Below are 18107 nucleotides of genomic sequence, written 5' to 3' on the forward strand. Positions count from 1 at the left end.
GGCAGAAACGGGATTCATCTGAGAATAACACTTTGCTACAATCGTTAATTCCCCAATGCGCGTATTGTCGAGCAAAAGCTAGTCGTGCTACTCGAGGCACCCGGCGAAGTGGCGCTCCTCTAGCCATTACCCGAGAAGATAGTCAAAGAACGAAGTCTTCTTCTGACTGTTGCAACACTAAAATTTCGATTTCGAACTTCCTCTAGACGATTTTGATGCATAACCGCAGTTGAGGTCCGGTTTCGTAAAGCCTGAAATACAAGGAAACGGTCATCTAGTGCCTTGGTCGTTCTTCTTCGTCCAGAGCCAGGTCGCCTGGTTAGCAAACTTGCCTCCTGAAAGCGTTGAAGCACTCGTTGAACCGTAGAAAGGCTTACGCCAACAGTTCTTGCGACTTGCCGTTGAGTGTGACCGTCTTCCACAAGTGCAACAATTTGTGCCGTTTCAACAACAGTCAAAGGCATTTTTGTCAAAAAATAAACACTAATAATGGCACTAATAAACACTAATGGTGGCAATAATAAACGTTTGTTCGTTGCATTTGAACAGAAAGTCGAAGTACAAACGAGACATTTAAAACAAGCGGAGCGTTAATTTTGGGAAGTGTGCACTTTACCGCGAAATCGGCACTATTGGAATTCTTTGTTACAAAGGAAACCGCAACAATTCTCAGAAACATGCAATAGTTTGTATTTGTGTTATTAATATTTACGATAAAGCTCGTAAAAAATGAAATATCGGTGATTTTCAAGGTGACCCGGATTTTATGATCGCGAGTGTATATATATATATATATATATATATATATATATATATATATATATATATATATATATATATATATATATATATATATATATCAGGAAGTTCGATTTCAGACATTGCAGGAGGTGCGGGTTTGTCTATAGGACCACGTAGAAAAATTGGCCCCTTCCACTATAATTTAGGATTAGCTAGATCTTCTGGTAAAACTCCTCTGGAAGCCAGGTCTGAAGGATTTTCTTTAGTATTAACAAAATGCCAATCATCCTTGTTGGTTAACTGTTGAACTTTGGCGACGCGATTGCTTACGAATTGTTGTAACTGATTAGGATCCTTTTTTATCCAACATACTAGTATCTGAGAGTCGGACCAATAGTATATCGGTACTGATGGTGAACTGGCATTGACAACTTGGGCTGTTAATTGTGCTCCCAGTAGGACAGCACATAACTCTAATCTTGGAATTGTGAGTCGCTTTAATGGTGCAACTTTACTTTTGAAGCAAATTAAATGACTTTGATAATTGCCACTTGCATCTATGCTTCGGAAATATATACAGCTTGCATAAGCATCTTGAGATGCATCGCAGAAACAATGAATGTCTAGTATGGAATGATTGGATCCAAGAACATGCCTAGGAATCTCTAATTGATTGAGTTGGGACAATTGATTGTAAAATTGTGTCCATTTAATATAAATGTCATGTGGAACCTTTTCGTCCCAATTTAATTTGAGGGTCCATAATTTCTGAATTATGAGTTTAGAAAGTACAATTGCTGGAGAGAGAAGACCAAGAGGATCCCAGATCTGTGAAATGATAGATAATATCTTTCTCTTAGTAATCGAATTATCGTGTGGAATTGAAGATATTTTAAAATTTAGAATGTCTTTTTTACTATTAAATTGTACACCTAAGGTTTTACAGCTTTCGTGTTCACCGAAATTTAAAATTTCATTCGGAATATCGCAACATGGAATATTCATGAGAACACTCGGATTATTTGTAACCCATTTTCTAAGTATGAATTGTGCTGATTTTAATATGTCTGAAATATCTTTACATCGGGTTTGTAATTCTGAAAGGTCATTGGAACCCGTTACTAGGTCATCAACATAAAAATCATTAAGAATTGTCTGTGAAGCTGTCGGTAATGTATTACAGTGATCAATTGCTAATTGATTTATGCATTTTATTGCTAAGTATGGCGAACTAGTACAACCGTACGTAACGGGGTTTAATTGATAAATTGAAAATTCATCTGCTGGGTTGTCCCTCCACAGGATCTGTTGAAGGGGCTTGTGTGCATCATGTATAAGGATCTGCCTATACATTTTACTAACGTCAGCAGACACAACATACTTCATATAGTATAGTCAGAATCTAATTAAAATGTCAAATATGTTATTTTGCACCTTTGGTCCAACATATTGTAATTCATTAAGAGACCATCCATCGCCTAATGTCGGTTTAAGTGAACCATCAATTATTTTATTTACAAAATTTGTTAATGAAATTAATTTACGTTTAAGAGAACCTTTATTCCTTAATAATTGTGCAATATCTGAGCTCGACATTATATATTTTTTAATTGAAATGTTCGTAAATAATACTTTAAATCTGACCAGTTATAGTACCATGACCATGCAAAAAAGGATCGAAAAGTCTCAAAACCAGAATCTATAAATAGCACTGCGATAAGGGTATGATTTATCTTAAAATGGTATATAAGTGGAACTTGTTGCCGAGAGGGGGCATTTGGGCCTGTAGGACCCATCGCCGGCTCTGCGGACTTCTTCCTGTCCTCGGAATTAGACCGGGTGTTGACCATCTTTGCTTGTCACTGATAAAATGGTTTAATACTGCTACTGGTATAAAATAACGGTTACCGTGACAAGTATCTGTTATAGGTAACAGTTCCAAGGAGCAGTTACAAAATAACAGATCAAAAATAGAAAACAGAACAGGTAAAATAGTCTAAGTATTCCTTGACTTACGGAAGAAATAACTTAGTAAACAAGAACAATAAAATGGTATAAAAGTACAATGCAAAGAAAATGTTTCTAAGTGTTTCTTGACTTACGGAAGAAACAACTTAGAACGAAAAGTAAAATACACAAGATAAAAGAATAGAAAAGTGCAGAAATATTCCTAAGTGTTTCTTGTCTTACGGAAGAAACAACTTAGGACAGAAATACAGATAAATGAAATATGTAAATATAAAACAAGGTATGGAAATATTTCTAAGTGTTTCTTGACTTACGGAAGAAACAACTTAGAGTAAAAACAAACAAGAGAATCAAATATGGAAAAATAAGAATACAAATACTTATAAGTGTTTCTTGACTTACGGAAGAAACGACTTACAGATACGAAAAATCAAATACAGAAAAGATGTGGAAATATTGCTAAGTGTTTCTTGACTTACGGAAGAAACAACTTAGCACAAAATAGAAAATGAAAGAGACAAATGTATTAAGTATTTTCTTAACTTAAGGAAGAAAATATCTTAGATAAAATATCGGAAATAATAATGCAACAATGATTATGAAAATATTTCTAAGTGTTCTTTTGACTTACCGGAAAAGAACGGCTTAGACGCACAATTAAAATAACAAGTCGAATATTCAGAGAAATATTTCTAAGAGTTCTTTGACTTACCGGAAAGAACTACTTAGACAAAGTACAAATCAAGATATAAAATAGAAAAAGCAAGATAAATATTTCTAAGTGTTCTTAACTTACGGAAGAACAACTTAGACACAAAATACAAGAAAAATAAACAATCAGTACATGAAAAAATATAGATCAATGTAGTATCCTAACCTGAAAAGGTCTGAATATACAATAATGCTAAAATAAAAAGGTATACAGAAATCAGAAATAAAACAATAACTTAGTTGGAACAATAATAGCACCGACTAGGTCTACAGTAGAAGAGGCAAGCTCGACTGACCGATGAGAGAAAATCCACCTGCTTTTATGTAAAACAAATCCTTTGTTTTACGTAGCGAAAGTGGAATTTCCCTGCATCGAATCAATTAGAAATTTGGATTTGGCCAACCTTGGAATTCCCAAGTATTTTAACCGATATCCAAATTCCTTGATGCGTCGAGGACATCCCCCCTCCTCTGAAAGACCTAACGGTGCTAAGAAAATTTATTAAAACAATAGAAAAATACAATTTAAGAATAAAAAAAAATACAATAATAAAATTTTTACCCTAAAAGAATATAATGTAAAAGACTTAAGATAAAAAAAAACTAAGATATTGTACTTAAGATATTTGAACTTAATTGTATATGGTCCAGGTGTGCCGGGTGGCTCGTCTGCTTCCGTCAGGGCTACTTTATTCACCCTGAGGAGGTCCTACGACGTCGTGAAGATATAAGGCTACTCAATTCACCTTGATATCTCCACGTGTCGTAATGGGACCTTATCCTTGTTCATCTTTGGCGGTCGGCTGCGCTGTGGTTCCTTCATCCCGTCCGTCCGGAGGGGTCAGGGTCCTATGGTCAGCATCGTCGACCATCGTGAACTCTTGGAGGAGATTCTCTTCAATCTCGCTCCTGGGTACGTCTTCTGAGGTTTGCTGCTCGCGTCTTCGAAGTCGTTTCTTTCTCTTGTGTGTCCGGTGACTTCTCCGGATTTCCTCTCGGAGTGGTATGTCGACCGGACCGTCGAGGATGGGGTCGGTGTCCTCCTCCTCGTCGCCGTGCTCCATTGTCTCTATCAATAGAAGGCATTCGGCGTCTGGCATGTCATCTGCTGTTAGGCTAGATTCTTCCTCCTCGTCGACGTCCTCCATCGTCTCTAGTAATGGAACGCCGTAGGCTTCTTCTTCTTCTTCGGGTGTGCCTGTACTGATGTCCGCTGTTTCGGTTTCTTCAGTGGTCGGCTGACGTGGACGGTTGTCTAATACTTCATTGTCCTCTTGGGTTGACTGCTCTGCTTGTTGGGATGGGGTTTGATGGAATTCCAGCTGTTGTGGTTTGGCTTGCCTTTCTGCTGGGGTCTCCCAGTAGATGGTGGTTCGGCAGGCAGTACCAGCGTGTAGACATTTTCGGGGTATGTCTACATTGGCCTCTTCCTGCTCCAACCAAGGCATCCCTAACACAACGTCGTGGTTCAAATCCTCCATAACCATGCAGTTTACAGTCGTGTCCAGAGTGTCAATGTTCATATTGACTGCAGCAGTCCCTAGGGTGTGGGATGTGCTGCCCGTGCATGCCAGCTGAACCAATCCTGGTCCTCGGTGCAGGTCCCGTCTCTGGATCAACCTCTGGTGAACGAAGTTCCCGGAGGCACCGGTGTCGACCAAAATCTTCACTTGCTGCCCGTTGATCCTTCCATAGAGTTGGGGGAGGCCTGCTGTCGAGGGTTGTACCTGAATAGGATTCAGTTGGGGCACCATCGTCACAACAGGGTTCAGTTGGCGCCCCGATTGGCGTTTCCCTGGTTCTGTGGGGTTGGAGGTGGTGGTTGGTTCATTGATGGCATCCTATACTGTCCACTGAGGTTCCTCCATTCGTCTATTGCCTCAGGGTGTCGTGGAGCGTTATCCTGACGTGGGGGACGGTACGGTTGTTGTTGCTGCTGCTGCTGCTGGGGTTTGCCGGTCCGGCGGATGTCAGATTCTATGCCCTGGGCGATTGTCAGAAGGTCTTCCTCGGTCCTGGGGATGTTCGCTCTCAGGCAGATCGCGATATCTGGTCGCAGTTGATTCACAATTGTGATGCATCTCTGGTCTTCAGGGGTGTACGGGGCGAGACGTCTGAACAGGGCAGCTTTCCCATTGATGAAGTCTTCCGTTGGTTCGTCCTTCCGTTGGTGTTCGCCGTGGAGTTTGGATGTGAGGGCTGAAAGTAAAGCGGGATCGTTGTACTTCTTCAGGAGGCGGCCTCGGAACGTGTCGTATGGCAGGTCCGTATGTGAGAATTTCTGGGCCCATTTCTTCGCATCACCATGGAGAGAATTGTCTATTAGGTAATCAATCCATTGGTCCTCGTCGACATCGTATTTGGTGAGGAAGTTCTCTGCTTTGTTCAGGAAGTTGAGTGGATTCTCGATGTCTCGGCCTGAGAATTGGGGTGGTTTCATGTAAGTGATCCTGGGCTTCGGTGGCTCAGGTGTGTGTTGGGGCATCTGTGGTATTGTGCCTTGGGTAGTTGAAAGGGCCGTCATCGCTTGCATAAGTGCAGCTATGAAGTCAGCGGTTGAAGGCTGGCTTGAAGACGGTCCTGGGGTCGTGGTTTCGGATTTTTGTTGGGCGCCATGTTGCCGAGAGGGGGCATTTGGGCCTGTAGGACCCATCGCCGGCTCTGCGGACTTCTTCCTGTCCTCGGAATTAGACCGGGTGTTGACCATCTTTGCTTGTCACTGATAAAATGGTTTAATACTGCTACTGGTATAAAATAACGGTTACCGTGACAAGTATCTGTTATAGGTAACAGTTCCAAGGAGCAGTTACAAAATAACAGATCAAAAATAGAAAACAGAACAGGTAAAATAGTCTAAGTATTCCTTGACTTACGGAAGAAATAACTTAGTAAACAAGAACAATAAAATGGTATAAAAGTACAATGCAAAGAAAATGTTTCTAAGTGTTTCTTGACTTACGGAAGAAACAACTTAGAACGAAAAGTAAAATACACAAGATAAAAGAATAGAAAAGTGCAGAAATATTCCTAAGTGTTTCTTGTCTTACAGAAGAAACAACTTAGGACAGAAATACAGATAAATGAAATATGTAAATATAAAACAAGGTATGGAAATATTTCTAAGTGTTTCTTGACTTACGGAAGAAACAACTTAGAGTAAAAACAAACAAGAGAATCAAATATGGAAAAATAAGAATACAAATACTTATAAGTGTTTCTTGACTTACGGAAGAAACGACTTACAGATACGAAAAATCAAATACAGAAAAGATGTGGAAATATTGCTAAGTGTTTCTTGACTTACGGAAGAAACAACTTAGCACAAAATAGAAAATGAAAGAGACAAATGTATTAAGTATTTTCTTAACTTAAGGAAGAAAATATCTTAGATAAAATATCGGAAATAATAATGCAACAATGATTATGAAAATATTTCTAAGTGTTCTTTTGACTTACCGGAAAAGAACGGCTTAGACGCACAATTAAAATAACAAGTCGAATATTCAGAGAAATATTTCTAAGAGTTCTTTGACTTACCGGAAAGAACTACTTAGACAAAGTACAAATCAAGATATAAAATAGAAAAAGCAAGATAAATATTTCTAAGTGTTCTTAACTTACGGAAGAACAACTTAGACACAAAATACAAGAAAAATAAACAATCAGTACATGAAAAAATATAGATCAATGTAGTATCCTAACCTGAAAAGGTCTGAATATACAATAATGCTAAAATAAAAAGGTATACAGAAATCAGAAATAAAACAATAACTTAGTTGGAACAATAATAGCACCGACTAGGTCTACAGTAGAAGAGGCAAGCTCGACTGACCGATGAGAGAAAATCCACCTGCTTTTATGTAAAACAAATCCTTTGTTTTACGTAGCGAAAGTGGAATTTCCCTGCATCGAATCAATTAGAAATTTGGATTTGGCCAACCTTGGAATTCCCAAGTATTTTAACCGATATCCAAATTCCTTGATGCGTCGAGGACAAACTGACTTACAGCTTTTCAGGGATGCGCGTCTGCAATCGCTCAGCAAATTGGACACAGGAACACCGCTTCGTGTTTGTCAACGTTCTTTTGACTCGCTGTCCCGTTCTCTGATGGGTTGAAAGGCACACATACACTAATAGAAACTTTTGCTTTACTTTTAATAAATTAATGATTAAAAATTGAAATTGTTACGATTTACCACCGAATCCGGCTACGAACGAATGACCAAAAAATTGTATGTTTAAATTGTTGATTTAAATTGACTGGTCGCTGGTTAATCGTGGTGGTAAATAGTTGATCGATAGGGTGAAGAAATAACTTGTAAAACGAAATCTCTTCACACGTTTTTTATTTTGTGTTCTTATGGCAACATATGGAAAACATACTACATAAAATTGTAACGACTTTGCCTAGGGCTGACAGGGTTGCCGTCTAGGCAAATTAAAACTTAGAGCTAAGAATTTACATATAGGTACATAGAATAAAATATTTTGAAAACACTGGTCTCATGAATTTCTTCCAATATTCCAAAAGTAAGTTTTTTTAAACAAGTGTAAATATGTTTGGTCCGCTTAACAAATATTTTTCGGACAGTTCGAATGTCTACAGCAAAAATTGCTTTCATGTGGAATAAAACAAATTAAAACTATATTTTATAAGCGTTATTATAATAGTTCATTCTGTTTAAATTATTCAACAAAAAATGTATATAATTTTCTTGAAAAACCAGTAAAATGTTTTAACTGTTCTTCTGACAAAAATTCATAAGAAACTAATTGACTTCTATTTCATGTTATCACAGTTTGAGTTGTCATACATGTTTTTGAACTCTCTGATTTATTTTCATTAGCAAGTGTTTCGGTTGAACCACACCTTTTGTGTATCATTCTTAACAGTAATAATTTTGTTTCTGTTTACTCTTTTTGTTTGTTGGATGGCAATATTGCTACACAAAGTCTTATTCTATATCTGTCACTTCTCCCAGAGTCCTTCACTGGAGTCTCCAACTTTCTTTTTGGCAAATTTAATGAAGGTAGTGCATCTTTTTTAAGGATCCTCCATTGTCCTAGAAAAAATAAGGCAATGACAATGCAAGAAATTTGGATAAGTATTTTTTAACTTTCCCAAACTTGTAACGGTAAACATTCATCTGAAAAAGGACTGGAATAGATCTTTGTGTGCTGGTTGATACTTTTTACTGATAGCTGATACTGATAGCAATTAACCATCATTTTTGTAAAGCTTCATTCTAGGGGAATTTATGAAACTTAACATTGTCAGTTTTATTGGAAACTGAACTGCATTGTGGCACACAAAATTGTAAGGCATACTGCAAAGTTTTATTAGAAGTGTTCAAACAATTAAAATGTCCTAAATAACTTATTTAAACTTAAATCACTTACAAAATTGCAAAGCAACTAGGAAACAAGTACCAAACAATGTAAATAAATGGCAGAATAAAATAAGGTTACGTTTTAATACCAAACCGTGACGCTAGCACCACCTACATGCATGTGATCTATATAAAGTTCCAATCTAAAAAAAAAAACGAAGCTCAGACAGTTCTTATCTCCACTTTTCCGTGGCAGTAATTTACGAATACCATTATTTTAATGAGTTATAACTTTTTACTCCTTTACTGTATATGCCATCTATAACTTGGATCATACATTGTAGATCTTAATTTAAAATCCTTTCAATTTTTAGATCTTAGTGTTAATAAACAATGAAAATATGATTTTAAGAATTAAATGCTACCTTAGATCTTATTGGTTAAATAAGGTTGTTTTTTTTTTGACGTGACAACGTCTTAAATTAGGTTGTGGCTCGAAGTCACTCATGAAAAAGTGTAACGCCCGCTCACGTCTGTTACGATGAGTCACCGAACGAGAGAGAGGCCCGCCGGACCGGCGAATGCCTTGCGTCTCTCTCCCACTCAAACATGATCGGTCCGCTGCGCGTGCAGCACTAGAGAATTAGGTGCGTTGAATCGGTGCGTGCTTGTGTCTCTGTCTTTCTCGAGCGTTCTTGGCGTTGGAAAACCGAGAAAGCGTCATAATACAAGTTCACACGTGTGGTTAAAGTATCATCAGCTGTGTCTGTAGTGAAAATGTGGAGTGCTTAGATTCGTCATTTACAACAACTACAACAATAAAGGTAAATAATTGTACACTAATATTTCATTATCGTAAACTATGATTGATTGATTAATTGTTAGATTGACACAAAAGTTGAGAAACTGAGTTTATAGGTTATGTCATACTATTGACAAATGTTGATAGTGTTAAGTAAATTATTAGTTTAAATCACTCTGCAATCAATCGTAATTCAGTCGATTGAGAAGAAACAGCGCGTTTCAACTGCAAACAACTATTGTGCAATTTAATAATATTCATATCAATAAATATTCTACCGAGAAAAAGACGTTGTCACGTAAAATCTTCGCCCGTAAAACCGACTTTACAGGCAACCGATTTTTTAAGATTACTTATAAGCGTGTGCCATAAAAAGTTAATATAAATGTTTAGAAGCTAAAAAGTCCCCTATTCAAACTGGTTTTTAATAAAAAATTTAATAATATGTGGAAGTTTTTTTAAATATACCTTAAAACTGAAGGAGCAAAGAATTGATTGCAAATTACAAAATACTTGTACATGCCACTGTTTGGACAAATACAGTTGTTTAAATAATCGCTCTCTGGGATAAACAAATTGAATAAATTGTAAACTATTTTTTAGATTTACTTGATATTTAGCACACTTTAATAACTCATTAATTGCCATAATTTCAAGTAGCTATATTACCTGCCGTTAGGCAAAAAACAAAGTAATTAACATTTATAAATTAGTACAAATATAATATTTTAAAGTTTAGGGTTGTTTGCAATTATTTCGGTCAATTATTTATGTACTTACTGAATGCAAGAGACATACCTCTAGGAATAATCAAAACGATCGAAAATATCTACCAAAACAACACAATAAAAGTAAAAGTAGAAGAAAAACTAAACGACCCTATTGAGGCTGGCAATGGGATAAGACAGGGAGATTCCCTGAGTCCTCTATTGTTCAACCTGATTATGGACGAAATAATAAAAAAAGTAAGAACTAAAAAAGGACACCAAATGGGAGAAAAACAACTTAAAATAATCTGCTATGCAGACGACGCAATACTACTCTCTCAAAGCGAAGATGATTTACAACGTATCCTGCACCAATTTAATATAACCGCCAGAAAATTTAACATGGTAATTTCCCCAACAAAGACAAAATGCATGGTTATAACAGCAAATTTACTAAGATGTAAATTGGAGCTGGAAGGTCAGATAATAGAACAAGTGATGGAGTTTAAATATCTAGGCATCACATTATCTAGCTACGGAAAGCTCGAAACCGAAGTGGAAGATCAAGTGAATAGAGCAAACAGAGCCGCAGGCTGCCTAAACGAAACAATATGGAGAAATAAAAAAATCGGGAAAGAAACGAAAGGCAGAATTTACAAAACAGTCATCAGACCAATAATGACATACGCGGCAGAAACAAGACCTGATACAGAGAGAACAAAAAGGATGTTAGAAACAGCAGAGATGAAAACACTTAGAAAAATTGATGGTAAGACACTATGGGACAGAGCTAGAAGTACAGATATACGACATAGATGCAAGGTGGAGAACATCAAAAACTGGGTAAGAAATAGAAGAGTAGAATGCAACGATCATATAAGCCGAATGACAACAAATAGAGTAGTAAAGACGACAAGAGACGGTTCCCCAATAGGAAGACGATCAGTAGGAAGACCACGCAAACGATGGAATGACAACTTACTGGAGGCACATTAAAAAACAGACAGAGTCATGTCTATATAAAAAGAAGAAGAAGAATTACTTATGTATTTTAATTTGGTATCTCCCAACATAAAAAATCTTTTATGGTCTACAACTTTTATTTGAATTTTTTTTTAATGTATAAAAAACGTTTTATAAGCAAAAAATTATCTTTTATATTTTTTTAAGATTGTTTAAAAAAAACAAAGCAAAATCAACTGTACATCTTTACGAATTTTTCATCAGCTACCCCTCATGCTATTTAGAATTTAAATATCTGTATAAGATTTTTTAAAACTATTTAGCGAGGTTCTGTAAGATACTTTCTTGTTGCATGGTTAAGTTAAATATTATTTTTTATGTGATTAAGCCACAATTATTGGTCGTTATTGAGATGAAAATTACATTTTTAATTAACCAATATTTAACGATACGATTTCCAATATTTAACCTTGTTTATTGTACAAATTATGTAAAAATGTGTATACACATTTTGTACAAAAAACGTTTTTTGAGAACGATTTCCTGAATGGAAATCAGAATGTTAAACATTAAATAATTAAAAATGTGATTCTAATCCCAATCACAACCAATATTTTTGACCTAATCCCATAAAAACCTAATATTTATCTTAAACTATTCACTGATAGCTTCGATTAAACAGCTTGGAAATTCCCCCCAGCCGGCCGGCAGGTAGTTTCAATGTCTTCATTTGAACTTGACCCAAATCCGATCGATATTTTTATGTTTTCAAATATTATTTAAGTATTAACACTGGCAACATCTATTGGCTTTAAAATGATACCAAATACAGTAATTTTACCTCCCAATGTTAAAATGATGGTTTGATGTAAAAAATTTAATTTATAAAAAAATCGGATTATTGAAAAATCGACAACGGTGCCAAGCCTACAAAGGTGCAGTAAACGAACATACACGACTTATAAATAGAAAATGATAGCATTTCTTGGTGATGTTAAATTACTGCAACGTGAAAAGAGCTTAAAACGATAGCGGGATGTATATATATATATATATATATATATATATATATATATATATATATATATATATATATATATATATATATATATATATATATATATATATTATATATATATATATATATATATATATATATATATATATATATATATATAAAAAAGTTTTTATTAACGTAATCTATAGTAATCCGAAAAATTTTTTCTCATCAATATGTATTACAGCCATCTGCTTTGTATTCTAATTTTGTGTAAAAGTAACAATACGTATTTTTAATATAAATTGTAGTAAGTTTTTACAAAGACCCGTTATACATAGTGTACTTTGTTTAATCCCAAGTTTTGACTTCATTACCCAAATAATAATTGAAATTTGTGTATATATATATATATGTATATATATATATATATATATATATATATATATATATATATATATATATATATATATATATATATATATATATATATATATATATATATATATGTGTGTACAGTGCTTTTCAGACACAACTATCCACCTTGTATAACTTTTGAACTTCTAATTTTTAGGAAAAACGCAAAAACACGTTAATTAATTATCATTTCTCATTTCTAAAATTAGTACAAAGAGAAGAATCCAAATATCAAATAAAAAAGGGGGAAGTAATTAAAAAAATATAAAGGGATGATACGGGGGATGAGAGGGTGCGTTTCCTAGCAACTTTAAATATGATATAATGTCTCCCCCTTCAAAGATTAATTTAATTGACGTATTTTTGTGTTCTCCTAAAATCAGAAGTTCAAAAGTTATTTTGGATATATAGTGGATATATATATATATATATATATATATATATATATATATATATATATATATATATATATATATATATATATATATATATATATATATATATATATATATATATATGTTCGGAAAGATTTCCGCGGTTAGTACAATTAAACTTAGAGCTAAGATTAATATTATTATAAAAATTAATATTAAACTCACCAGTCTTCCGGGTTGAACCGCGTCGATATCCATTTTGCCGAGCTTTCGACATCCTCTCTGATGTCTTCTTCAGGGCTTCCGAGGTCTCAGTCTCCCGAGCCCCCAGACACTACTACACTCACTAGTCACTTCTAGTTCACTCACTAGTTCACTACTGTAAGTACTGTAAGTAGTGAACTAGTGAGTGAACTAGAAGTGACTAGTGAGTGTAGTAGTGTCTGGGGGCTCGGGAGACTGAGACCTCGGAAGCCCTGAAGAAGACATCAGAGAGGATGTCGAAAGCTCGGCAAAATGGATATCGACGCGGTTCAACCCGGAAGACTGGTGAGTTTAATATTAATTTTTATAATAATATTAATCTTAGCTCTAAGTTTAATATATATATATATATATATATATATATATATAATTTTCCTTTTAAATTTCTATTATTCACATTTTCTTCTATTTATTAGATATATTCGCTATTAATTTTGGTGATAATCAAATAGTGTGACCAAACCTATGAAAACCTTTTTTTAATTATACCTAGTGATATGTTTCATTTTCATTTTTTCCAACCTTTTTTTTTAATATATAATACAATTTTAATAGAAAATTACTGTTTAAGGAGGAGATATTTACTTCCAGAAAGCGGCCTATTTAACCTTAGCAGTACTAGCAGAAGGTTGCTCAGAATGTATTAGACACAAATATCTTGAAGATTTTTTAAAATGTGTCTGTACGGCTATTCATAATCCTAATGCTGTTGTAAGAAATGCAGCATTTTTCGCTTTAGGACAATTTGCAGAACATTTACAGCCAGAAATTAGTCAATACTCATCTGAATTATTACCTGTGTTATTTGAATGCTTACGTCAAATTTTTGTACAGATGGCTGCAGAAAGGAAAGACCCACCGAGTTTGGATAGATTGTTCTATGCTTTGGAAACTTTTTGCGAAAATTTAGATGAAGGGTTAGTATTTCACAACTTTTCTAGAACTGTTAAAATAGGTTTCAAAGCGATTGCTTTGATGTATTTATTCAAACAATATAATTTAGCACATTTTTTCATACCAAGTATTATAATTTTTTTAACACTAACACGTCTATGGATAACAAAGGATGAGCAGGTTTGAGTAGTGACAAGTTAATTTTTGATGAATTAGTTGATTGCAATTCCGTACCATACAAGGAAATAATACGTAATTGGTAGATGTAATCTCTGATAGGTATGCAATACCAATGAAAATATGACATGGTATAAAATCAATGATATGTATCTATGTACCCTTTTAAAACGAATAAGCAGCTTAGCCGTATAACAGGGTAGTGTATGTGTCTATGTGTTTTTTACTGCTGTGTTTAAGGCAATCATGCGTATATTACGGACGACTTTGATGGGGAGAGGACAATGTTTAAATACAATATACGCTAAATTATAGACTATTATGATGTTGCATTACATTAGAATGCAAATCCTCACGAATCTTGGAAATACACACGACCGAAAAAAAAAATGAATCCTAAAAACATTAACTATTTTAATTTAATTTTGAATTTCGTGGCAGGGTCGGATTTGCGCGTAGTGTTAAGTACAGGTCACATGATGTCGAGTATTTCCAATAAACAATTATTATGATTATTTAACTTGAAAATTCTTTAGTCAGCGCGACGCATTTATTTTATCTCTCACGCCGAAATATGTTATGTAGTAATAGAATTTTACGACTTCCGTTTTTGCCATCATTGTTGAAAAAAATGGCTATTTATAATAATGTTGATGTAAAATATTTACAATGTGTTTAACTATTTACATTCACAGTTGTGCCCGGTCTTTCATCCAGTGCGTATCGATTTGGATTTATCGAAAATTAACCCGTTATCTACAGACAAATGTTTGTGGGTAATTAGTGTTGTTTTTAAATAATATTGACTGTAAACTTAAGATAAAGTGAATTTTTCGTTTTATTACAATGGATACCTGATTAGACAATATGAATAGGAAAAGAGGAGATCCAAAATACAACAATAATCCTGCCATTGATAAGGAGCAATCAAAAAATTGTTTAATTTTGCAAAAAGCTCATCTTTATTCTAATAAAGTGTATATCTTCATCGAAAAACCAAATAAGGAGGAGAATTTAGGGAAAATTCATCCAATGAAGACACGTCACACTTCACATAAGATTTTTGCTGTCCAAAATATAACAAGTATAGCTAGTGTAGGTAAGAATAGTGTACGAGTTGACTTACAGTCAATAAAAGATGCCAATCAATTAATTAAAGACGAATGTTTAAAGGATCATAATCTAACTGTATTTATTCCTATCAATTTATTGCCAAGAAAAGGTATTATAAGAAATGATACAACTTTCAATGACAAATACCTTTTTGAAAATCTTATCTCTCTTATAACTCAGCTAGGAAATTTAAAATAAAAATAGTCATAGACGGAGAAAATGCTTATATACCCATGCAAATGATTTTATTGATTTTTGAAGGCAATGTACTACTTACTCATGTTTTTCTTATTAGTGTATCATGCGCAGTCGAGTCATATATACAGAAATTTATCCAGTTCTAAAGTGTCTTAAAAATGGTCATGTAGTAAAACATTGTCGCAACACAAAAACTCTCTGCCTTAATTGTACAAAAGACGACAAACGTGAGTGTAGGGATACATCCTACTTAGTATTATATAGCATATTTTTAAAAGTTGTCATAGATTCATTGAGTAAAACAAAATTAAAGAATGTATGACATAGACAAGATTTAACCTTTTTAGAAGCAAAAACTAGTCTTCGGAATAACTACACTGTGGCTTTAAATACAAATTAGAACTACAAACAGTAGAGGTTTTCTAAAAAATATTTATTTATCAATACACTACAAAAAAAATAGTTTGTTATAAATTAAAAAAAAAGTTTTGTTATAAATAAATTTATTTAATGTACTTGTCGCTATTTTATTTCATTACGACTGTGCTACAAAATGAATTGTTTTAAAGTTATAATCAAGGAAAGTAGAAAAAAATCGATGTCTTTAGTAATTTTTAAATATTTTAATTTTTTTACTAATGTTCCCCACGTATTTGAGAGGGAGAATAAGTCAATTATTATTAGTGAAGTCATTACCTAACTATTTCTGCAATAATCCGAATGCCACCTCTCACATCCACCTTGGTCTACACCTCTATGCCCTTCGGCACGTCTGTGGTTGCAAAAGAATATCCTTCAATTCTGCATTTACCGTACTTCTGTAGGAGTTGGATGCATTTGCCTTGTTTTCGTACAAAGTATACGATTAGAATAATAGTAATAGAAAAGTAATATGGTTTATTAAGTCTCAACTTGGTTTTCTGAGACGGAAATAAACTATGGACTTTAATTCACAACTAACAACTTGTTAACACAGGTTCGATTCTTAGTCCACTCTTAATTAATTTGAACCGAATAAATTATATACATACTTTGAGGTTGGAGTGCAGCATTTAACAATATGCAGACGATTTCTGTATTTATATCAACAAAAAAACTTTACTGTAATGTAAAGATGCTCTCCACGTAAATGTAAAGCATTTTTTGATAATCACGGACTAGACATATTACCTAAAAAATCTAGTGTGCTATGTTTTGTGTATGACAGAGTTGGACGAGAGTATTAACTGTTGCCTTATTTAGATTTTATGCTCATTTAATCTATAGAAAACTTTTACTGAACATTATTTACATTCATCTGATGTATATTTGGTTTTCAGGTTAGTGCCATATCTTCCAACATTGATGGCAAGGATTTTTGAAGCATTAGATCCGGAAGGTTTCTCCCTTCAATTAAAAAGAGTTGCATTAAGTACTTTAGGGTCGATCGCTAGTGCAGTAAAAGAAGGACTGCTACCATATTTTGACAGAGTAATAGAATTTTTAAAGATATATATCAATATCGATCCTAACTCGGAGATGCATCAAATTCAGTGTTATGCGATAGGTAAGAAAAAATAACATATTGCTACAACTGCACACTTAAACTACTACATTTTAGCTCGTAATAGTTTAAGGTAGCCAAGATACTTTTTGGTCATATTGATATAAACTAGCACAAGATGATATGACATTTAGACCATTAAAACGGATAGACACGCCTTATACCGAACCGTTGAAGCAAACACCTTTTGCGGAAGTGACGTCACAATACGGCAAGAGCCCGCTTGGATTCTTAGCAAATCACTAATAAAATTACCCAATTTTAGATTAATTTTAATATACTTCAATATTTTGTAAAAATATAGGAAAATAATAAAATACATGAGGGACAAAAAATGTAGTACACCGTACTTATCAACCTAAAGAAGAGCGTGCCTACAGAATAGTCATCAAACACCTACACCATACGACATCGATGAAATAAAAACTGAATTAGCAAAAAATGGACATAAGGTTAGAAACGCGATGAATTGTATAAGTAGAACAACGAAACAACCTTTAAATATATTCTTTGTCGACTTAGAACCAGCAGAAAAGACAACAAAGACATTTACAAACTGACAAATCTTCAAAATAGAGCTATACTCTAGTAAAGTGGAACCTCCGAAAATAAAAAAAGGGATCACCCAATGCATGAGATATCAGCAATATGGCCACTCAAGATCATACTGCAACAGACCATTTGTGTGCGTCAAATGTGGTGGAGAACACAATACGTCAGCCTGCAAAAAAAGTAAAGATACCCCTGCTAGGTGTGCTTTATGTGATGGTGCCCATCCAGCCAACTAGAAACGATGCCAATTCTATTATAACTTACTCAAGCCAAACAATGCCAACAATCGTATGAATATTCAACAAAACGTTAACAATACAACAACTAGACCTACAATGCGTACAGCAACATCAGT

General features: G+C 34.3%; 1 protein-coding gene across 6 annotated transcripts in view; it reads left to right on the forward strand.

Annotated features, from left to right (window-relative positions):
- LOC140445546 (importin-4-like) overlaps window positions 1-18107 on the forward strand; it is a 550550-nt gene that overhangs the window by 241746 nt on the left and 290697 nt on the right. For all 6 annotated transcript variants that reach the window (XM_072537643.1, XM_072537647.1, XM_072537644.1 and 3 more), the window contains 2 exons: window positions 13847-14192; window positions 16977-17203. In XM_072537643.1, the coding sequence (XP_072393744.1) occupies window positions 13847-14192; window positions 16977-17203 (573 nt within the window). The remainder of the gene's footprint in view (window positions 1-13846; window positions 14193-16976; window positions 17204-18107) is intronic.

Source organism: Diabrotica undecimpunctata, chromosome 7 (assembly GCF_040954645.1).
Source record: "Diabrotica undecimpunctata isolate CICGRU chromosome 7, icDiaUnde3, whole genome shotgun sequence".
Classification (NCBI taxonomy): domain Eukaryota; kingdom Metazoa; phylum Arthropoda; class Insecta; order Coleoptera; family Chrysomelidae; genus Diabrotica; species Diabrotica undecimpunctata.